We start from the raw sequence: 24,567 nt of genomic DNA, 5'->3' as shown, positions 1-24,567 counted from the left end.
GTCTCAGTTGCTTCCTGACACCCAGCAACCATCAGCGGCTGATCAGTGTGTCTGAGCTGGTGCTTCAGAGGTCACTGGACATGATGAACTCAGTGGTTCCAGTGACAAACTTGAATTTTGGTCTCCCAACTCCAAGCCATGCAGGAGCCTGTCCTAGTTTTCAGAGTCAGATTAGGACAAATAGTTTCCTTTCTCTGTGCTCCTACAATTATATTTAATTATATATGTATATATACTTCCCAGGTGGCACTAGTGGTAAAGAACCCATCTGCCACTGCAGGAGAAATAGAAGACTTGAGTTCGATCCCTGGGTCAGGAAGATCCCCTGGAGGAGGGGGCGTGGCAACCCCCTCCAGTATTCTTGCCTGGAGAATACCATGGACAGAGGAGCCTGGTGGGCTACGTTCCATAAGGTCGCAGAGTGTCAGACATGACTGAAGTGACTTGGCATGCATGCATGCATGCATCCACATACATAAAAAATAATTTAATGCAAAGTCAAAGTGCTATTGAAATTTTATAGATTTATCATTTTTTATTTTGCATTTTTTCATCTCGTCTGTTCCAGTATCTCCTTGAGAGCAGAAGGCATGACTGCTGCTTCTCTGTGCCCCTTATAACTCTTAGCCACCTGGCATAAAGCTAGAGTTCTTTTTATATTTGCTGACTTGAGCTGAAATTATCACTGGAGAACCCCAGTTTCTGCTTCTATGACTTGAACATCATCTAACCCTCCCTCCCAGCCCATTCAGTAGTTGCCAGTGAGTAGCTGGGATCTGCATGCAGGAATTGTGAAAGTCTGAAGGGTCCCAGGTATTTACTTACAGCCCCAGGCAGAGGACTCAGGGACATAACATTAGTGCTACAAAGCATCTTAGTGACCATCAGCTATTCAGCAAGTGTGGGCCTGGGCAGGGAGCCCAGCGCTGCACTAGGTTCTGGCAAGATGCCTGCTTAGATAGAAAGGCAACAAAAGATACACACTTGAAAATAGAAAAGTCCATGCTACCTGAGCGTGCCAGGCAGGTGCATAGCAATCAAGTATTAATGGGACAGGCTGAGGTGCAAGAAGTCAGAGTTGGTATCCTGAAAGAGGAGAGAATTGATTAACCATATAGTCTGGATCCAAGACTCCTGAGCACATTTGGGGTTGAGAGATATTTACTCTACAGCCTAAGTGGGAAGCTTGTGAGTAAGCATCAATGGCTAGGGCAGTATAGCATTGTGGATAAAAAGCATGGGCTCTGGAGACAGACAGCCTGAGTTTATATCCTGTTCTGACAAGTCTTGGCCATGGGACCTTGGGCAAGTGACTTTACTCCTGGTGCTTCAGGTTCCTCACCCCTGAATAGGAAACATCACATACCTGTCTTTTTGGACTGAATGAGGTGCAAGCGCAGTGCCTGCCCAGCATGTAGTAGATCCTCTAGCAGTATTGCCTGGGTTTAGTCGCATCCTCTTTGAGTAGTATTTGGGTGTCCCCTGTCGCTTGTGCTGTTGGGAACCCCCAGCCTGATTCCTTTGTTTCTACAACAGCAACTGCTTCATGGGTCTGTTGAGTTTCATTGCATTCAGTGATGAAAATCTCAGAACTGCCAGGGACCTGGAAGAGCACCCAGTCTCACCTACTATAGGCCAAGGAAACTGAGGCCCAGAGATGTAAAGCAACTTGGTCATAACCACACAGCTAGTTAATGGTAGTTCCAGGGCCAGAAACTAAGTCTTCTGGCTCCCAGTCCAGGTATCCTACAGAAAAGTCACACAAGAAAGGAGCCTGGCAGACAGAGGAGAACAGAAGAGAGACAGGAGGGATACATACAACCTAATAGAGAGAGAAGAAAGACAGACACACACATACACACCCTGGAACAGGGAGAGAAAGGAGAGACAGGGACTGTGGGGGATGGGAAAGAAAAGGATAGATTTAAAAACAGAGATCAGAGAAACAGACATACATGGGCTGGGAGGAGAAAGAGAAAGAGGAAGGTGGGGCAGAGACAGAAGAGAAAGAGACAGGGTCTCCTGCTTGTGGAGAGAGGAGGGGGAGCCAGCCAACCTTTCCCTGTGCCTGACTCTTTGTCTCATTGCCATTTCTGGGGGATGGTCTTTTCCCAAGCAGGATTACCTTGTCCAAAGCACGGAGTAAAGCAGAGAGGTTAAAATCAAGATAGACACTGGTGAAAACAAGATTTCATTTAAACATTATGTAGCCAGAATTGGCCTGACACATTATCTCTGTGCTAGCTATTCTTTGGGTCCCAACAGGTGTCCTTTTACCATTTTCTTCCCCTCTGGGCTTGGAGGCAGTGAAAATAAGTCTCTGAGGATCAAACTGGAACTTGGGTTCATTAAGATACAGAAATGCATGAATAGGGCACACCTGCCATAGTATTGCTAGTGGAATAATTTTCAGTGCTACTGTTTTTCCGAGTGTAGAGTAGAACAGTACTAAAAGTGAAGGTGAAAGTGTCAGTCCTCAGTTGTGTCTGACTCTGCAACCCCATGGACTGTAGCTTGCCAGGCTCCTCTGTCCATGGGATTTCCCAGGCAAGAATACTGGAGTAGGTTGCCATTCCCTACTAAGCAATAGCCAAAGGAGCATTTCACAACACTATCAGCCAACTTATCTTTCCATCATGGGCTCCTTTCGAGCCCAGATAGACCTAATTTTGTTGAGAAGAACAAGGAGTAGCTAGTCTTGATCTTTCTGATAGGTGCAAACTCCGTTCCATTTTTTCATAGCCAGAGCAACTGTCATGAGTATCTCTGTAAGCTGTCTTTTCTTCTTCCCCTTGCCTGTGGTGCAAGAATAAATTGGTAGAGTGTTCATGGATTGGAAGAATCAATATTGTCAAAATGGCTATTCTACCCAAAGCAATCTATAGATTCAATGCAATCCCTATCAAGCTACCAACGGTATTTTTCACAGAACTAGACCAAAGAATTTCACAATTTGTATGGAAATACAAAAAACCTCGAATAGCCAAAGTAATCTTGAGAAAGAAGAATGGAACTGGAGGAATCAACCTGCCTGACTTCAGACTCTACTACAAAGCCACAGTCATCAAGACAGTATGGTATTGGCACAAAGACAGAAATATAGATCAATGGAACAGAATAGAAAGCCCAGAGATAAATCCACGAACCTATGGACACCTTATCTTTGACAAAGGAGGCAAGGATATACAATGGAAAAAAGACAACCTCTTTAACAAGTGGTGCTGGGAAAACTGGTCAACCACTTGTAAAAGAATGAAACTAGAACACTTTCTAACACCATACACAAAAATAAACTCAAAATGGATTAAAGATCTAAATGTAAGACCAGAAACTATAAAACTCCTAGAGGAGAACATAGGCAAAACACTCTCCGACATAAATCACAGCAAGATCCTCTATGACCCACCTCCCAGAATATTGGAAATAAAAGCAAAAATAAACAAATGGGACCTAATGAAACTTAAAACCTTTTGCACTACAAAGGAAACTATAAGTAAGGTGAAAAGACAGCCCTCAGATTGGGAGAAAATAATAGCAAATGAAGAAACAGACAAAGGATTAATCTCAAAAATATACAAGCAACTCCTGCAGCTCAATTCCAGAAAAATAAATGACCCAATCAAAAAATGGGCCAAAGAACTAAACAGACATTTCTCCAAGGAAGACATACAGATGGCTAACAAACACATGAAAGATGCTCAACATCACTCATTATCAGAGAAATGCAAATCAAAACCACAATGAGGTACCATTACACGCCAGTCAGGATGGCTGCTATCCAAAAGTCTACAAGCAATAAATGCTGGAGAGGGTGTGGAGAAAAGGGAACCCTCTTACACTGTTGGTGGGAATGCAAACTAGTACAGCCGCTATGGAGAACAGTGTGGAGATTTCTTAAAAAACTGGAAATAGACCTGCCATATGACCCAGCAATCCCACTTCTGGGCATACACACTGAGGAAATCTGAAAGAGACATGTGCACCCCAATGTTCATCGCAGCACTGTTTATAATAGCCAGGACATGGAAGCAACCTAGATGCCCATCAGCAGATGAATGGATAAGGAAGCTGTGGTACATATACACCATGGAATATTACTCAGCTGTTAAAAAGAATTCATTTGAACCAGTCCTAATGAGATGGATGAAACTGGAGCCCATTATACAGAGTGAAGTAAGCCAGAAAGATAAAGAACATTACAGCATACTAACACATATATATGGAATTTAGAAAGATGGTAACGATAACCCTATATGCAAAACAGAAAAAGAGACACAGAAATACAGAACAGACTTTTGAACTCTGTGGGAGAATGTGAGGGTGGGATATTTCAAAAGAACAGCATGTATACTATCTATGGTGAAACAGATCACCAGCCCAGGTGGGATGCATGAGACAAGTGCTCGGGCCTGGTGCACTGGGAAGACCCAGAGGAATCGGGTGGAGAGGGAGGTGGGAGGGGGGATCGGGATGGGGAATACGTGTAAATCTATGGCTGATTCATATCAATGTATGACAAAACCCACTGAAATGTTGTGAAGTAATTAGCCTCCAACTAATAAAAAAATAAATTAATTAATTTAAAAAAAAAAAAAAGAATAAATTGGTAGAGTGTTTTGAAACACCTGTGTGCAAGGCCCTGTGCTAGGAGTTTGGGGTCCCTGGCCTGAGAGAAGACATATGTACCTAAGGATGTATGAATGGTATGTGTCTATCTGGCTTTAGGGCCAGAGAAGCAAGACAACAATGGGCTGGTGGAGTCAGAGCAGAAAAATTTCCCATGGTTGGAATCACATTTGCACTGGCCCTTGGAGCTCAGGCAGAGGATCTGGGGATGGTATTCCTGGGGATGGCCAGAGAGTGGAGAGCTAAGTTATAGCCAGGGGCCAGGGAAGAGGAAATCTAATTGGGTGCCTGCTTTTGGCAGTGATAGCAGGAGGTCAGGCTGGAAGGGTTAGGAGTGGTCTCGGGGGGAACATGACCTGTTTGAGGTTTCAGTGCCCTCCCTTAAGAACAATGTGTTTTGCTTTTAAGTGGTCCAAAAGTGAGCTAGCGAGGGGCAGTGATGACAGAATTTTCTGGCTCAGTGACTTTCCACTCTGAATGAATACATTAATATTAAAATACATAGTTCTGTACTACAAATGAATCTCACCTGTTTCTCTCAGTTTTTATTGAGGCCTCACATGGAAAGCTGTAGCTTTTACTGTGTCAGCTCTTGCCTGCCAAACAATGTGTAAAAAGGATTTGAGGGTAATTTTTTAAAACTCCAGATAGTCGATCTTTTACTAGCTATAGTGACTAAAGCCCCTTAATCATACTAAACCAGTTTGGGCATTGTATAATCCAATTGACAGCTTTGCATAATAAAAGATGAGCACTTTAGGTTACAAATTGCATGCTTAGGAAAAAATGACTGGAATGATGATTGGTCTAGAAATGAACTCTTCTTATAAAAAGAAAGGATTAAAGCATCTGAGAAGGAAAATGCTCACCCAGGGCATACATAGTCCCAGGTAGATGGGGCAACACACACAGCAGGAATCATTCTCAAAAATCTGAAATGCCAACTGGTGGTAGTTTGTGGGTATGTCAGGGAGGAGATTCAAACATCAGAGGTATGATTGGATTCCAGCCCTGAGATTTTTTTTTTCCTGAGATTAAATGTGTCTATAAACGTTTTATTATTCATAGCTCATGATTCATCTTTATGAGCAATTGAATATCTAATCACTTCACTTATCTTATTTAATCTTCCAACACTATAAAGCAGGTGATAGTTTGGTCTTCATCTTACTGATAAGGAAATTGAGGCTTAAAAAGGTTAAGTAAACTTGTACAAGGTCACATAGCTAGTGGCAGAGGAAGGATTTAAACCCATGTCCACCAGATTTCTAAGTCCATGCTCTTAGCCTCTCTGCTAGGCCCTGGGCACTATGCTAGATGAGAATGCAGAGAGACACAGCCCCTGCCCTTGAGGAGTTTATAAGTTAGTGCTGGAATGTCATTGCTCAAAGGGCCCAGATAGATTACTTGGTCCTAAAGGATGAGAGTTGCCCAAGGTTGCATAACTGCTGACAGATGAGATTCATTCCCAAACTGCCTGTCCAGTAAGACCCAAACAGGCAATCACACTTGCACTCAAATGCTCTTTTCCACCCGCTCCATCATTATAAAATGGCCCGCTATGGTTATTTATCTCTAACACAAGCCTTAAAACAAGCCCTGCCCATTCTCACTTATTTTTCACAACCATAATTAAATTACCTCAGCATTGTTGGTGGTTTCTTTGTTGGTGGTTTTGAGTATCTTGAATAATTTCCATTTGCCCATGGTTGTATTTAGCAGTATTAAAACTCTCAATTAAATTTTGATGGTGATAATCCAGTCATTCAAATATGTTCAAGTAGACGACAGATGATTCTTTGGGCAGGGTGGGTGTCCAGAAAGTGAGCAGGTTTTGGCTTGGCTGAACTGGGGGAGGTAGAGAGGGGAGAAACAGAGGCCTCCACCAGTCAGGGTTGGTTTCTGATTGGAGTGGGGATGAGGAAGCTTTCTCATCTGACTCTTTTTTTGGTGTCACTGATCTTAGAGGGGGCACTCTATCCCTCTCCCTGTGGGAGGAGGCTGGTACCAAACGGTTTGTTCCAGTCTTCTCCATGTACTCTCCAGCTAGAATTAGCAGGGCTGGGGAGTGGGCCTTGGAGGCCTGCCTCTGATCTACTCAGACCCTCCTGCCTGGAATTTCATGGACCCTTAGTACCTCTCACACTCTACACCTCACACTCCTTCTGCTCTGCCCTGCTTCCACCTTCTGTTCCCTTCTCTGTCATGGTCTTCTCCCTTGGTGCTTACTTTGATTTTCTGGTTGCAGACTCCGTTCTGACTAAACAGTGGTCATTCTGTGATGAGCACCTTCCTAGGAAGGATTTGGGTCCCTCCCTCTGACAGGCTTGGGAAGCTGGTGGGTCCTGAGAGGCAATGAGAAGTGCCCCCCCCCACAAAGTTACTGAGCCTCAGGGCTTTCTTGAACCACAGTAATTTTAAACACCTTTAATGTTCTCAGTTCCTCTTTTGGTGTTATGTTAACAAGTGACTAGACAACTCAACATTCAAAAAAACTAAGATCATGACATCTAGTTCCATCACTTCATGGCAAATATGTGGGGAAAAAGTGGCAACAGTGGCAGATTTTATTTTCTTGGGCTCCAAAATCACTGTGGATGGGCAGTAACTGCAGCCATGAAATTAAGATGCTTGCTCCTTGGAAGAAAAGTTATGACAAACCTAGACAGCTTATTAAAAAACAGAGACATCCCTTTACCGACAAAGGTCCATATAGTCAATGCTATGGTTTTACCAGCAGTCATGTATGGGTGTGAGAGTTGGACCATAAAGAAGGCTGTGTGTGTGTGTGTATGTGTGTGTGTGTGTTAGTCACTCAGTCATGTCCATGGAATCTGTGACTCCATGGACTGCAGCCCACCAGGCTTCTCTGTCCATGGAATTCTCCAGGCAAGAATAGTGGAGTGGGTTGCCATTTCCTTCTCCAGTGCGAATTTTAGTAGTAGTAGTTTAGTCACTAAGTCATGTCTGACTCTTGCAACCCCACAGACAGTAGCCTGCCAGGTTCCTCTGTCCATGGGATTCTCCAGGCAAGAATACTGGAGTGGGTTGCCATTTTCTTCTCCAAAAGAAGGCTGAGCGCTGAAGAATTGATGCTTTCGAATTGTGGTACTGGAGAAGACTCTTCAGAGTCCCTTGGACAGCAAGGAGATCAAATCTGACAATCCTAAAGGAAATTAATCCTAACTATTCATTGGAAGGACTGATGCTGAAGCTGAAGCTCCAGTATTTTGGTCTTCTGATGTGCACAGATGACTCACTGGAAAAGCCCCTGATGCCAGGAAAGACTGAGAGCAGGAGAAGGGGGTGGCAGTATGAGATGGTTGGATGGCGTCATCGACTCAACATGAATTTGAGCAAATTCTGGGAAATAGCAAAGGAAGGGAAGCCTGGCATGCTGCAGTCCATGGGGTTGCGAAGTGTCAGACAGGACTTAGTGACTGAACAACAAGACAGTCACCATCCAAGGACATTTCTGATAAACACGTACTCAGCATGTCCTTGACCTCAACGTGCTATGTCTGGAGCTTTGAATACCAGGCTAAAGGATAAAAGATTCATACTTTATAACTAGTGGAGAGCTAGAAAAGATTCTGACCAGAGAAAACAGGTTATCAGAGTGAAGGGCTGAGGTAATTTTGTGCCAGCAGAGGACTGAGTTGGACTGGGAAGATTGTGGGGTCACAGTCATTGACTGAAGTGATGGGAACAAGGGTAGATATGAGAGTATTTATGAAAAAGCATCACTGAAAATTGCTGTCCATTTTGTTATAGAAAGCAAAGCAAGTGTCAGGTATGAATATGGAACTGTGTTTTTCCAAGTCTGGTTCTTGGACCAGTTAAAGAACCCAACTCAGGTCCACTTGTCCAACATAGAGCAAAGCCAATGTACTGACATCGAGTCCTAGTGAAGGAAAGTACAGTATTTATTGCAGGGTGACTAGCAAGGAAAACAGGAAGCTGGTGCTCATAAGACTGGAACTCCTTAATAGTTTTCAGGGAAGGGTTTTTAAAGGCAACATTAGGGGTACACACACAGGGTATGTGATCAGTTCATGGACATTCTTCTGATTGGTTGGTGGTGAGGTAACAGGGTGATGTTTTGAGAATCTTAATTATCAACCTTCTATTTCCATCTAGTCTGGGGTCTACTGCTTGTGGTCAGCATGTAATCACCATCCTCCACTGGATGCGGGGCGTGGTAGTCTTAGTTTCTGTAGAACAACTCAAAGATATGCACCAGATTGTTATCCGTATCCCTTCAGGAGGAACTAGGAGTCCTGTGGCTCTGTTGTTCTAATCATTAACTACGTGAGCCTCCTCTTTGAAACTTGAGGAAGGCCAAACAAGAACAGGGGACTTGGAGAGGCTTTTGTACCTGGAAGGGCCTCAAAAATCCTACTCAGTTTCAGTTCCCCCTTTTCTTTGATGCTCCTCAATCCTGAGAGGAACAGGGGTGAGATAATAAAAGGAGTACAGTTTTGGATAGAGAAGTTAAAACCTCAGTTTAGGGGGTGACTTGCCAGGTTTCAGATCTCTGGCATTAAGATCATCTGGGCAGAGTTGGGGCTTGTTAAAAACAGATTATCTGGTCCTGTTCCACACTGTTTAGTTCAGAATCTGTGGATAACGTGGTGCCTATGTGTTAGAAAGAACCCCAGGTGATGCTGAAGCATTCTAAAGTTTGAGAGCCTCTGACTTGAGAGATTCAGTCCTTAGTGATGAAAAGTGTGGTGATGCCATAAACAGGAATCAAAGGCACTATAATGACGAGATGCTCTCAGGGAGATGCCAAGGACAAAGATGAGTTCCAGTTACCCCAGACTGCTGGGCTGGCCAGAGTGGAGTGGCCCAAGGGAGGAAGACTGCTGGTCTCCTAGATGGCTTCCACCTGGCATCACATGTGTCAGGAGACAGGACCGTAGTTCTCAGGGGAAGATAATATGTTCACCTGCTAATAAGTTTCAGCTGAGCCCTCTTGGAAAAGTGATGGCTTTCTCTGCCATAGCAGGACATTTATTTTGATCATACTTGTTCCAATAATGAGACAGAAAATTAATTTTGATCATACTTGTTCCAACAATGAGACAGAAAATAATTCTGAAAATTATCAGAATTGCTGATAATTGATAATTGCTGATAATTGGGCATTTCAAGTGTTGCCCACATGCTCTCCAGGCACAGCCAATGGGGAGCAGGGTGGTGCTGGCAAAGGATGAGCCATTCCCCTTTAGAACTAATGTGCAGTGTGCTGTGTAAGGAAGCAGAAATAATGATTTGATGGACTGTCCTAGGTACGCTTACACATCATATGTACTCGAGCCTTTAACAGAACAAAATGTATTGTTGACACCTGATGACGTGTCAGCTCTCCTTCCTGAGCTCAGAATAATGGCTTCTACAGAGTTGAGGGGCGGGGCTAGGAGGTAGGAGCTGAGTGGGGGCAGTTCTTCACTTTATGTAAAATATCTTGCCTATTTTATCAGGGATCAGATTATGACACAAGATTAATAACATATTTCAAATAAGATGATTGATCAGAGAGAGCCAGGGAGGGAATCAGAGAGTTGGAATTCTGGTTTGACAACTGTTTGCTAAATATCTTCATTTCCTTTCATGGTTTTGCTCTTTATCACATAGAAAGTTCTCACATCAGATTGGTTGAGTTAATTCACTCATTTATTCAGCTGATGTTCTTTGAGGACTTAGCAGTAAACCAAACAAAGCCCCTGCCCATGTGGGGCTTATATTTAGAAAGTAGAGAAAAACACTACTGCAAACAAACAAATATGTCGTAGTGCTATGTGATAGCCAGTGAGCTGAATGAATAAAGCCATGGAATGTGTTTAAGAAAAGGTTGCAAGTGTGTGAGATGGAACCTACACAGTCCTTGGGGCCAGAATGAGCTAGGTGCATTCATAAAAACAGGAGAATGGTCAGAATACCATGGTGAATCAAGGGAGAAGGGACAAGAACCTAGGTTCCTCTGTAATTTATGATGCCCTTAATTTATTATGGTGCACATTTTCATGGTGCTTTACTCACCTAAACCACTCACATGTAAACAGAGCTTAGACACCAACTTAAAACTTTGTTCAAAGGTAGTTGCCTTAAAATGCAGGGTCCTGGTGGGAGGGGTGATCGGGATGGGGAATACATGTAACTCCATGGCTGATTCATGTCAATGTATGACAAAACCCACTGCAATGTTGTGAAGTAATTAGCCTCCAACTAATAAAAATAAATGAAAAAAAACAAAAATAAAATGCAGGGTCCTCCTGCATTTTAAGTTGGAGCTCTTCTCCAATGTTAAGTGAAAGTGAAGTCTCTCAGTTGTGTCCGACTCTTTGTGACTGCATGGACTGTAGCCTGCTAGGCTCCTCCATCCATGCAATTTTCCAGGCAAGGATACTGGAGTGAGTTGCTATCTCCTTCTCCAACATTAAGATTCTATCATATTAGAAGAATCAAAAAAAATCAGAGTCCCAGGACAGAAAGCAGCTATGCCTTTGATTTTCTCCCATTAACTTGGTTGCATTCATGCCCACTGTCCAGAAAATATCAATACTTCTCTTCAAAAGGACTTTTCTCTTCTCCTTAGCAGCTAGAAATAACTGTCTCCTCCCCTGAAAAACAGAGTCTTGATTGTATACTGGTTGGAATAAACACAATTAAATGAGGAAGAAAGGGGGTGATTAGGGAATTATACATAATGGCTGTTAGATTGGCTCCCAAATCCAGTTCAGGATGTGAAATGTCTCTCTTGGAAAAGGCTGTTCTGGGAAAGGACTAATTCTGGTGAAAAAGTTGGGGAAAGTTGGGGCATGAGAAAGGAGGAAGACCTTTACAGGTGGTTTGCAAGATTACCTGCCTGCTGTTGTGGTGAGGAGTCCTGGGCTGACCAGGACTACTGTTCCCAGTGACAGGGCAAAGATTAGGCCTCCGGCTGAATGGGTTGGCACAGCTTTCCCCAAGACAGTAGGCAGCCATGCTTGCACTTGACAGTTCATGTCTATAAATATTCATTGAGTGTATCCTGTGTGTGCAAGGCTGATGGGGGCACTGGGGGCAGGCAAGTGATGAAAGGGTAGCATACAGTGGTGAAAACCTCGTACTTCTTCAGGAACTACCTGCAAAGTGAGACAGTGCAGAGGGAGGATACACACAAAGGGAGAACTTTGAATGCAGGCTGTGAGAGGTACTGAAATGGAGGTTCCTATCTAAGGAGTATGGAGCTAGAGACATTCAAAGTCATATGTTCGAGAGGATGAGTTTGAGTTGACTTCAGCATGTCTTAAGCAAACCCCTCTGCCAAGTGCCATGCTATGTCCAGGAATCACAGAGAGGTCAGAGTCTAGTGGAAGAGACCAGCCTATGGGCAATAATTGTAGTTTGAACAGAGCAGAGAAGAGTGATACCACCCCCAGCCTGAGTGGGCTGTTAAAGAGAAAAGACTTTCCAAAACTAGAGATTTTGAGATGGTGCTTAAAGGATAAATATGAAGGAGCCTGGGAAGTGGATGTAGGCAGAAAAAAAAGAAACATTTCATGTGAAGTGAAAAAATAGCAAGAACAAAACTCAGAAGGTAACAAGCAGTTTTGGGGATATTGAGAGGTGGGACAGGAATTCGTTGGAGGTGGGATTTGGAGGGGGTGGGGCCGATCACAGAGGACTTCACATGTCATGTTAATGCTTCCCTCATAGCTTAGTTGGTAAATCATCTGCCTGCAGTGCAGGAGACCTGGGTTCGATTTCTTGGTCAGGAAGATCCCCTAGAGAAGGAAATGGCAACCCACTCCAGTATTCTTGCCTGGAGAATCCCATGGACAGAGGAGCCTGGTGGGCTATAGTCCATGGGATAGCAAGAGTTGGACACAACTTAACGACTAAACCACCATTACCAAAAATTATACCCTAGTGAAATGCCTTCAGGAATGCAAGGGTTAATTTGATGTAAGCCTAAATTTATAATTCTTCAGATGGATTTCATATCCCTAATTTTTTTTATCATTAGGATCCAGCTATATTAACAATTTATAATTTATTTTTAAACCTTTGTGTATAAAATTACTCCTTTGAAGTTAAAGGCACATCTTGCCAGAATCAGATTGAGAACTATCATTGGGTGCTACTTCCCACTCAAGTTCAGACGCACACCTGTCATTTGTCAAAACCAGAATGTGAGTATGAAAATTGAAAGAAAACATGAAAAAAATCTGTCATCTGCTATCCCTTGTGACTCACTTGCTTCTGCACCAGTGACAAGTTCCTCTTCCACCCAGTTTTTCAAGCCTTTCTCCTGGAGGGATTAACCTTCCACCTGCTTCTTCATCACTCCCATGCCCAGTCACCAAATCCTAGCCATAAGTAAGTAAGTAAGTGAAGTCGCTCAGTTGTGTCCGACTCTTTGTGACCCCGTGAACTGTAAACCACCAGGCTCCTCCATCCATGGGATTCTCCAGGCAAGAATACTGGAGTGGGTTGCCATTTCCTTCTCCAGGGGATATTCCCAACCCAGGGATCAAACCCAGGTCTTCTACACTGTAGGCAGACGCTTTAACCTCTAAGCCACCAGGGAAGATGTTACTCAAACCTGTCTCCTCACAGACACTGCCATTGGCCTCATCTGAGCTATTATTGCCTCTTGTCAGGATTTCTGTAGAAACTTCCTGTTTTCCTACTGTGTTCCTGCCTTCGTCCAATTGACTCTCCACAAAGCAGTCAGAACAATAATTTTTAAATCAGATCTGATGGTGTCATTCTCCTCCTTTAGCCCTTCAGTGGCTCTTAGGCCAAACACTGGAATGGAGCTCAGCCCACCAAGGCTTAGCTCTATCTGGTGCCTGCCTTCTCTGGGCGCATTTCCTACTAAAGCCTACTTAAGCCATGCTGATCTTTTCAGTTGCTAACTTGGTTAAGTCCTACTATCTCTCAGGTCTCAGCTAAACCTCATTTCTTTAGAGTGAGCTTCCCTGACTGTTGGCACTTTTCACCCTTGCAATTAATGATGAATTGTGTGGTTTCATATCTAGTGCTCATTACCCACCTAGACTGAGTTCCTAGAGTCAGGGCCATCCTGCACCTTGGGCTGTCCTCTGGCCTAGCACTAGGCCACCATGAGACTAACAATATATATTTATCAGAGTATGTGAATAGCCATATCCCACACATGTTTCTCTGCATCCAGAAAACCCTTCCTTCAGACCAAAAATAAAAGGGAAACCTCCTATTGTTGGAAGCACTTAAAAACCAATTCAAAACCATCAATAGTATCATTACCTATCATCCTGTATCCTGAGAATTGACTATTTTAAATAGGATCTTGTAGATGAGAGAAATTAAATAAAAGGGCACAAATAAGGGGTACCTTGATGGGAGTATAAAAGCGAACCATTTGTGAACTAGTACATGCAAAACATTTCTCTCTAACCAATTTGCCTTAGAGTATTATTTAGAATATTTATTGAAAATGAAAGAGATTGAAATTTTAGAGATTGAAAATGAAAAGGAACAAAATAAAATTCATGAAAAAAGTGCCAGAGAAGTAGATCACACTTAACTACTCAGAACAAAATTTTTTTTTTAAGTTATGATCTGAAAATACATCATAAATTCCAAAACACTCATGAAAAGCTACAAGACAGCTCTTTTGTATGTAAAAATTATCTCCAAGCTTCAGTTCATTCTCAAAAGGGGATTAATGAAAGTTTAAATATGCATAAAAATTATAAAGTTACACCAGCCATGGTACACAATATATGGGAAAATTTGTGACTAGAAATGTTTATCTTTGGCTTTGCATGCTAATACCCATCATCCATTTTACTGTAAGAATGTGGGATCAAACTGTGGTAAGTCAAGCAAAAATGCACTCTTCTGATTTTTGTTGCTGAAATATCACCATAAGTAACTCAAAAGAAAAGTAGGCTCTTCTTTATTCTGAGAAAGGGATATTTAAAGTTCCTTTCAGTGTTTGCAAAAGGTAAAAATTCAGTTCACTTACTATTGCAATTTCTTTCTGCAGATGTGCTTCCAGAATATTAAAAAGTATTGTTAGATTTTTGTTAGTGTTTAAAATCTTCTTTTTTTTTTTTTTTCATCTAAAATCTTCTTTTGATTGAAGTAAAGTTGATTTACAATATTGTGTTGGAGTCAGGTGTACAGCAAAGTGATTCAGTTTTATATATATATATATTTTCAGATTCATTTCCATTATTATTACAAGATATTGAATATAATTCCCTGTGTTATATATAATAAATTCTTTTTGCTAAAGTGTTTAAGCTCTTTACACTAAGTGTTTAGATAAAGTCATTTTCGAAAAGGCTTTTTTGCCCTTCATTTTCATGGATAATTACCTGACTTGGCTTTGTACCATGCACTTTTGTTAAACCTCATTTTTATATTTATATGTGCTTTTCTCTGATACCATCTTGGTATGACTTTATGATACTGCCACTGAAGACTTTGAAAGTTTCCATACTTCATACAATTGCAGACATTAATTTATCTCAAATGTCAGAGGATGTGAAACCAAAGGCTAGATTCTGTAGAACCAGAACTCCCATGCCTGCAATCCAGGCAATATTTGGTCTCTCTGCTCTCCACAGGACCATCTGTAAAAGAAACAGAATTAAAGTACCCTTTTAAACAGGCCTAGTTCATCTAAATCATTTTCCCAAAAGTCCTTCTAAAATCTGAGAAAGCTAGTACCTCATTAATCAAATGTTTAGTTAAAGTTTACTGTAGTAGGAGTAGAGTCAAATTAGTTGAATCTTGGCAGGATCTGCAACAGGTGTGTCTGTCCTGTAATTCTGATTTAATTGTGGCCATTTGATTTATTGAGTGCCAACTTCTCGGAGCACAGATGAACTGCTTCCCTTCTCCCTGGGAGACCCACATTTTTGTTAGGCTATGTGGACAAATGCAAAATGGACTCCAGGCTTTGATCCTACCTATATTTCAAGAGTTTTACTAAGGGGTATCCACTCCTCCTGTCAAGTGCCCCTCAGGACAACATATTTTCTCACCTTCTCAGCATTCCCTCACCCATCCCTCTACTGCTTCAGTCACCTCTTTTTCAGCTGCCCTCAACTCTGGGGAAAATGTCTTGAGGCCAATCACTAGACCTTAAGTCTGGAGAACATGGAGTCTCTACTGCCACCCAAGAGCATCAGCGATACTAAAGACCTTACTTCATTTGGTTGATTGGTTGATGCTGATTGGAGGAGAAAGATGAAAAGAAGCCAGAGACCACAATTGTCCTGGTGATTGGCTAACTTTAGTACAGTTCCAGTTGGGGATTGACTACTCTGGACTTTACCTCCAGAATTAGGGAAGCAGTCCCAGGAGAGCAATGAGACAGGGTACCCATGACTTGGTGCCACTTCCATGAGCATTTTTATGGTGGAGTGAGAGCCAAGGAACTGCCCTGACCTGACACTGCCTGTGTGTGTGTGCTCGGTGGTTCAGTGATGTCTAACTCTTCTGTGGCCCCATGGACTGTAGTCTGGCAGGCACCTCTGTCCGTGGAATTTTCTAGGCAAGAATACTAGAGTGGGTTACCATTTCCTACTCCAGGGGATCTTTCCGACCCAGGGATTACTGCCTAATTTGCTGCAAATGTGTCTGACTTTATGGTTGGAGTCAAAGTTGTGAGAGGGTTAAATTGTGTCTGGAAGTCTATGTACCTTGTTTAAAATAATGGGCTTATTAAGGCTGAGAAAACTGAACAAGTGATGAGAGGATATTCTGGAGATCAAAGAGAAAGAGCTGAACTAAGTTAAGGGTGGGATTGTTATATTGCCAATGACAGTAATGAAATCCCTGTGTCTATCATGGATTGAACATTTCTACCTGGACTGCCACTTTCTAATTGGGATGGGGACTCTGATAGCCTAGCGGTCACACATGTTATCACATGTCTTTCCTTTTGCCAAGAAGTCATTGTTTCTGTCTTCCTTCTCTGACTAGGTGTTAGATTGGATTGAAAACCACGGCGAGGCCTTTCTCAGCAAGCACACAGGGGTCGGGAAGTCTCTGCATCGAGCTCGGGCCCTGCAGAAGAGGCACGATGACTTTGAAGAGGTGGCTCAGGTGAGATGCTGTGAATGGTTGTATGTGTTTGGATCCTGGAGAGGGAGACCAGGGCTGTGGCTTTGGTGTTTGGTAAGGCATTCTGGGCTGCCTTCCTGCCTGATGCAAGGAGATCCTTGTTTTGAATCATTAGATGAATGGTAAATAAATATTTGTCAGCTGTGGACAGTTGCAGTAGAAAGAGTAAGGCAGGGAAGAAGTAGCTGGGAACGGTATCAGTACAGGATGATAACACTAACCCCATGCTGTCCCTCCTTACTGAGGTAGAGGAGTTGGGTGTAAAATCCATTGCCAGTTTGCTCATGTAAAGTACAGGTCAGAGAGAAAAATAGAGTGGGGAGGCTTCCCCTACCACAGGCATTACTTTTCCCTGTCCAGCCAACAAGTAATCTCTTGATATAATCCATCTCTCCCTGCTTCTGCTTCCTGATTAGACTGTGTTTTTATGAGAGAACAGAGTGTTGTACCTTCCAAAAGGCTCCTGCTTTTAGGAGGAGTATTTCCTCTGGAAAGGCGAGAAGTGGGTGTGGGCCGCAAAGGAAACACACACGTGCAGTTGCAGTCACCACATCATTGCCCTGTAAATAGGCCTCTAGAGATGAGTGTTATATTCTGGAAATGAATCCTTGTTCATGTCTTCTCTGTCCCCATTCTGGGGAAGGGAGTGGGCAGTGGAGCTGCCTAGCATCCTAGAATTGGTCGTCCACATAGGAAACCAGCCCTGATCACGATGAAGGCAGGTGGATGGACAGTCGGTAGCCAGCTGCCTCAGCTCTGCTTTGTCCTCTGCAGTGTGACCACCATGCTCAAGTGATGAGGAAGGAGGTGATCCAGGCAGGAAAGGGCTCTCTCTTTCTTGCTTCTGTTTTCAACTAGGTGAGGGCCCCTGGGGGGAGAGAAGTGGATTTGACCCAGAATTAGGTAATTCCTGAGTTAGAGATCAGTGTCAATCAGTGAAAGCATTAGAAACCGGTACTGGTTGTCATGGGCTGCTGATTATGGTTATGAGATAGTCACGAAGGGCATCACACATGGTATGAAGTCAGAGGCTGGGGGCCACTGTTCAGCAGCACTACAGAGGGTCATGATTAAGTGCAGAAACCTCTTTCAGCTTCATGATTTTATGATTCTTTTGACCCAAGGCTGATATGACAAGGGAATTCTGAGCTCCCATTTTCTACATTCTGTTTTAAAAACTGTCTTGAGTCAAAGCAGGAAAAGAGCTGTCTCATCTGTCACAGTGCCTGGAAATATGCCCTTCTGCAGGGAAGAGCAGAGAAATGGCAGATGAGTCCTCCTTCATCCTGCAGATGGCACTCTTTCAACAGCCTATGTAGAAGCCGAGCTGCGTGAGGAAGGGAGCCTCAGTCATGACAGCCTGACAGGCAGATGGTGAGGGGTCGAGGCCAGGGGACTCACCAACAGGTGTCTCTGCAGGCGTTTCTAGTCTAAGCTGCTGAGATTGTCCATGCTCAGATAGAAGAGCTAGGGACCAGGAGACCCCTTCAAGTTGCCCATAAACTTATCAAATGACTCAGGCCATAGAGTAAATCAGATTTTTATTTTATTTTTTTTTTTTTTTTAATTTTTTTATTAGTTGGAGGCTAATTACTTCACAACATTTCAGTGGGTTTTGTCATACATTGATATGAATCAGCCATAGATTTACACTTATTCCCCATCCCGATCCCCCCTCCCACCTCCCTCTTCACCCGACTCCTCTGGGTCTTCCCAGTGCACCAGGCCCGAGCACTTGTCTCATGCATCCCACCTGGGCTGGTGATCTGTTTCACCATAGATAGTATACATGCTGTTCTTTTGAAACATCCCACCCTCACATTCTCCCACAGAGTTCAAAAGTCTGTTCTGTATTTCTGTGTCTCTTTTTCTGTTTTGCATATAGGGTTATCGTTACCATCTTTCTAAATTCCATATATATGTGTTAGTATGCTGTAATGTTCTTTATCTTTCTGGCTTACTTCACTCTGTATAATGGGCTCCAGTTTCATCCATCTCATTAGGACTGATTCAAATGAATTCTTTTTGACAGCTGAGTAATATTCCATGGTGTATATGTACCACAGCTTCCTTATCCATTCATCTGCTGATGGGCATCTAGGTTGCTTCCATGTCCTGGCTATTATAAACAGTGCTGCAATGAACATTGGGGTGCACGTGTCTCTTTCAGATCTGGTTTCCTCAGTGTGTATGCCCAAAAGTGGGATTGCTGGGTCATATGGCAGTTCTATTTCCAGTTTTTTAAGGAATAAAAATATGGAACGCTTCACGAATTTGCGTGTCATCCTTGCGCAGGGGCCATGCTAATCTTCTCTGTATCGTTCCAATTTTAGTATATGTGCTGCCGAAGCGAGCACAAAATCAGATTTTTAAAAAACACTTATTACATACATACACACACATACACACTTTATATATATGTGTGTATATATGTGTCTGTGTGTGTGTGTGTGTGTTGCATGTTAAATGTCACTGGTGGTATAAACAAGCATAGGAATGGAATTGCTGCCCATAAAAGCATAGCGGTCAGGGGACAGATGCATCCATATCTGCTCAGGAGGTAGAATGGGCAATGGTGCTGCCATTTTGTCCTGAGATACTTTCTATGACTCAGTAGGGGAGTATTCAAATGCTTGTGGTTTAGAAAGCAGCTGTGCCCACTCTGTTAATGGTCTGCTTTAAGACCTCATTATCTGAAATGCCAGACTCTCTGTAAGCTGGTTTAGTCAAAAATTAGCAAGCATTTACATTCCACTATATATTTTTTAAAATCTCAAAGCCACAAGTCACGTTTAAGCAGCTAAGCACTAGTGTAACATTTTTGAAAGAACAGACCATTCAAAGAAAGAGTTAAAGTAATATTAAAAACACAGTCACAATTAGGTACTTCATTCAGTAATCTCTGGTTAGTTATTTCTCTAGCTGATCCTTGCTTTTCCTCAACCTTGAATACATTTTTAAAAAACTTCATTCTGAGTCTTGGGGTCAAAAATAGGCATAAAATGGAAGAGAAACATTTTAGTGGACCTACTAATGACCTTGCCCCTAAACGATATTCAAAGTATAATCAGCTAACTTATCAGAGTAGTAGGGTTGAGTAGAATAGGATAATTCATAGAGATGGATAGCCTATATCCTCAAAATTGGACAATTGCACTCAGTTTCCATGTCCCATCAAGTCTCTGTGGAGGGCCCTGTAGAAAATGAAACAAATGCATAGTTTCTGTCTTGAGGAACTCACAATCTAATGAAAAACATGCAGCCAGAGTATTCTAACCCTCTAAGAAGTCCCACAGTAAGAGAGGGGACATAATCTTTACTCATTTAGGGTTTTCAAGGAGTGCATCTAGTGAAACCAAGATAAACCCTTAGTTCATTTGATGATCCAAAAAATATGCCTGCCTAGTGGTAGTGTAGTGACCTTTGGAGTAAGTTCCATCTTTCTTATCACGCCTGAGATGGTAACCAATTATAGCAGCTGCAAATGCAAGCAGAAGGAAGAGTGGGGAGAGATTAAGTAGATACTTTTTCACACTCCAGTTTCTTAGAGATGATGAAAGCTTCTTAGGCAGGGTGGAAAAAAATAGTGAGAAAGAAAGCCAGGAAAATGCTGATAAATTAATGTCATGAAGTGGGCAAGTGGAAGAATGTGAAACAGCAGAGAAATGAAGGACAGTCTTACCCTTTGGAGCTTGCCTGGCACTCTTCCCATTGGGGTGGACTCAGTACATTCCTCTTTCTCCTTCTCTCACTAGGGAGAAGTTACTGGCATGAGCTGATGGGAGGGGTCTTGTGACCACTGTCAGGAAGAAGAAAGATGTTTTATATAGTGGATAATTCCCAAACAAGGGTTTTTAAGGTCATGTTGTATAGACTTGATGTGGAAAATTGAGAGGAGGTCAGAGCCAATATCCAAGATATTATATAGAGGCTGCCAAGAACTTCTTATCAAGACTATGAATTGCCTACTGCCCCCGCCACCACTTTTGCTGCTTCCTGTGTGAAACAGCAAACTCAGAAGAATTGGGAGTCCATTCTTAATGGCTAAAGTTCTGGGTGGTACACTGAAAGATTCAGAAGCACAAGTGGTGTTTCTATCTCTTGTTCCGTATGATGGTAGTGACTATGAGAAAGAAGGGAGGCTGAGAAACAAATGATTTCCTGTGTAAATGATGTTTTAAAAAGTCTTCTGGACAATATCCTGCAAAGCCAGGATGATGGACTTCTGGCAAGGGGCAGAGTGCATCTTGTAAAGATTGAGAAAGATGTGCTTTGGCAGGAAACCTTGTTGATCTGTCTAGAAGGATTTAAGTGAATTTTGAAATGGAAGGAGAAAATTACCCCAGTAAGGCCAAAACCAGATATGTGAGGCCCACAGGTGACACAGAAAGAAGCATTTTCTGAAGGAAATGCCCTTAGGTCAACTTAAGTTAGAAAAAATACCAAAAATACAGATTGTAAACAATATTAGTAGTCTATCTTATCCATATATCAACAAAAGAAATGTGTAATAAGTAAGGTACTTAGACTTTAACACAAGATAAACGTAAATATTCCTGAGACTTCAGGGTATTAAGCATAAGTAAAAAATGGCAATTGTATAAAGTTTTCTGTTTAGACTCTTTTCATAGGAGGGCTAAGGATATAGCCTTAGCCCTGAGGGTAGTAAACAATATGAAGAAATAATAGAGATTAAAGGAGAGCAAAGAGAAAGCCATGCTTGTGACTCGACAGGACCATAGTCTCCTCCGTTAGATGGAGGATATGGGAATGTCTGATATGATTTCAGTTCTGGCTCAGGGAAAACTATAGTGGTTATGAGAGCCCTCAAATTTCCTGGCATCTCCTGTAGATTGTGACACTGTAAATAAAACATTAATAAGTTGATGAAAGCAAAGCATTCTATTAATACAATGTAGAGAGAGGATCATTTTAGAAAAGCTTGAAAGACTCTCAAGAACCTTGACATTTAGATGAAAGAGTTTAGACATTTCTCTTAAAGGGGAATAATAAAGACATTTGTGTGATGATGCAAATTAAAATATAATCTCTAAACCAGAGAAATAAGAATTTCTTTATGCACTATTTAGATCACATAAGAATATTGTGCCTAATTATAGAAAATATATTTTCAAAAGGATATTGACAAACTGTGCTGTGATTGTCGGAAGCCTGCCAAGATAGCGACATTGAAATAACTGGATATGTTCAATTATATGTTCAATTATGTTCAATTATTTTGAGTAAGTATTTTTTTATGGAAGGTTGGGGTGGGTGGAGTTTTGATAGTTGAAATCTTCCTGTAGAAGAGATAGGGTGAAAGGTATTGTGAAACTAACTTTAGCTTAACTCACATATCATTTCCAACCCACAATTGCTCTTTTATACACTATTCAAAACCAGAATGAAATGTCTTGTGATGCAGTGTGCTTCTTATCACGGGAGGCTTTACATTAGAGGCAACTCTTTTCTCCTTAAACATCCTCAAGTTTTTCCCATCTTAAACAAACAAACAAATGAATAAAAAGAAACCCTACTTCCCATTTCTCCTTCCCTTGAAAGCCCAAGTTCTTAAGAGAACAGTTTATAGTTGCATGGGCACTTACTTCCTTACCTCCTAGATGCCCTTTGACCTCTGCCACTGGGCTTCTGTTCTCTCTAACCAACAGAGGTTAATCTTACCAAAGTCTCCACCTGAACATTTCTTTTTGTTTGTTAAATCCAAAGGATACTTTTCAGATATTAATTGGTCTTCCTGAAGCATTTGACCCTGTCAGCCACTTTTTAAATTCCCTTGTCGTCAGCCTTCCATGACATCTGGATCTCTTGGTTTCCACATGACTTTCTTACTGGTCCTTCTTAGGCTCTTCTCCTTTTCCCCAGGATTTGTTCCCCAGACCTCTCTCTCGCTTTACACTGCCTGCGTGATTTTATACTCTTTCCCACTCTCAGTTGGCCCTGTGCTCTGATGGCTTCCAGATCCACGTCTCATTCCTGATCTCACCCTGTGCTTCCTGTTTGAAAACCCACTGGCCTTTTGGACATTTTTACTTCAATTTTTCAGAGGGTTCTCCAACCTAATGTGTCCAGAATTTATTTGATCATTTCCTACTCCTTCCAGGTGCACTTTTACCCCTGTGTTCTCTGTGCCAGTGAACAGCACCAACCATCCAGCTGCTTGAGCTGGAAATGTGGGAGTCGTTCTTGACTCTCACTCCTCCTGAATCCTTCACAAAATCCTACTGACTCTATATCTTTAACATCCCTTTTCTTCCATCTTCTTTACCACTGCCCTAGATCAGAGTCTCATTATCTCTTGATTGGATTACTGTAGTATTCTCCTGTTTTCCCTGACTCTAGTCATGGTTTCCTTAAATCCATGCACAAATTGCTACCAGAGTGGTTTTCCTAAAATGCACATCTCAATATGCTACTCCATTTGTTATGGTACTCATAGGAGTCTTCCCATTGGGATTAAGTTCAAACTTTTTTTTTTTTTTTAAAGACCGCTTGGCTCTTATTTTTCTGTCTATGCAGAATTTCTCTAGTTGTGGCAAGTAGGGGCTACTCTCTAGTTGCAGTGCATGAGCTTTTCATTGCAATGGCTTCTCTTGTTGCAGAGTATGGGCTCTAGAGCTCAGATTCAGTAGTTGTGGCACACAGACTTAGTTGCCCCTCAGCATGTGGGGTCTTCCCAGACCAGGGATCAAACCCATGTCCCCTGCATTCAGAGGGAGATTCTTACCATCTAGACTCCCAGAAAGTCCCTCAAGCTCTTGATACTATAGACCTTTTAGAACCTGACTGCTGACTTCTCTGGTTTTACCTTTTATCCCTTCTGTGCTCCCTCTGCCCCACTCTATTTGCTGTCTCAGGGTTTTAACTGAACAGGTCATTCTCCTAAGTCTCAATGCAGTCTCCTTTTTAATCCTTCCTGGTTCTTTAACTACTCTGACCAACTTCTGTTCATCTTTGAATACTCATCAGGTCTTACCTCTTCTTTCTCCCTTTTGAGGAGATCCTAATAACAACAGTACTAAAGATAATAACATTGACAGAAGAGCCTGGTGGGTTACAGTCCATGGGGTCGCAAAGAGTTGGACACAACTGAGTGACTAACAACAACACCAATGATAGTAACGGTAACACTGAGTCCTTTATGTGCCAGACCCGGTTCATTTTGTTCTCATAACATCCCATGAGTTAGGTGTTGACATTCCCATTTACAGACAAGGAATCTAAGGCAAAGAAGTAAAATAATAGCTCGAGTTGACAGAGCTAGTAAGTGGTGGAACTGGGATTCAAATCCCAGTAGTCTGACTCCAGAGCCCTGGCTCTCAACCCTTTTGCTGCAAAGTCTCTTGATTCACAAAAGCTTTGGATGTCTCTGGGATCAGACCTGGCAGGGTACTCAGTTCCACCCCAGAACCAGTTCCCAGTCCTTTCTGTGTATGGATCTTGGTGACCCCTCAGACAGCCACATGTTACCCTGTGGCCACAGGACTGCTGAGTGACATTCTTTCCCTCCTTGTGTCTAAGAATTCCCTTGGATTCCAGGGTTACCCACATGACCCTCTATGACATCTTCTTATCTAAAAGTTTTGTGTGACCCCAGGGCTGTGGAATCCTATGGCTGCGTCTCACTTTTCTCTGCCTATCCTCTGCCTCATCTGAAACACATGTACCCGTGGTTGGTGATAGCTCACTATGTTCTCTGCTGGAGCTTGGCCTATTTAACAATTAACTTGACCAGTATCTGGCCTGAGTCTTCATTTCCATTTCCAAGCAAAAAGTGGACTACACTTGACCCAGCCCAGGATATTATTT

At 42.3% G+C, this 24,567-nt stretch overlaps 1 protein-coding gene and 1 non-coding gene across 17 annotated transcripts in view; one reads left to right on the top strand and one right to left on the bottom strand.

The window, feature by feature from the left end:
- Positions 1 to 24,567, top strand: part of KALRN (kalirin RhoGEF kinase) — a 673,187-nt gene that overhangs the window by 298,437 nt on the left and 350,183 nt on the right. For all 16 annotated transcript variants that reach the window (XM_043875040.1, XM_043875043.1, XM_043875038.1 and 13 more), the window contains exon 10: positions 16,600 to 16,722. In XM_043875040.1, coding sequence (XP_043730975.1) covers positions 16,600 to 16,722 — 123 coding nt within the window. The remainder of the gene's footprint in view (positions 1 to 16,599; positions 16,723 to 24,567) is intronic.
- On the bottom strand, positions 18,991 to 19,097 carry LOC122676303. The gene has a single exon (XR_006335562.1). It is a non-coding gene; the product is annotated as a U6 spliceosomal RNA (small nuclear RNA).

Source organism: Cervus elaphus, chromosome 19 (genome assembly GCF_910594005.1).
Source record: "Cervus elaphus chromosome 19, mCerEla1.1, whole genome shotgun sequence".
NCBI lineage: Eukaryota > Metazoa > Chordata > Mammalia > Artiodactyla > Cervidae > Cervus > Cervus elaphus.
Note: the sequence above shows the minus strand (reverse complement) of the source record. Positions and strands in the feature narration are given on the sequence as shown.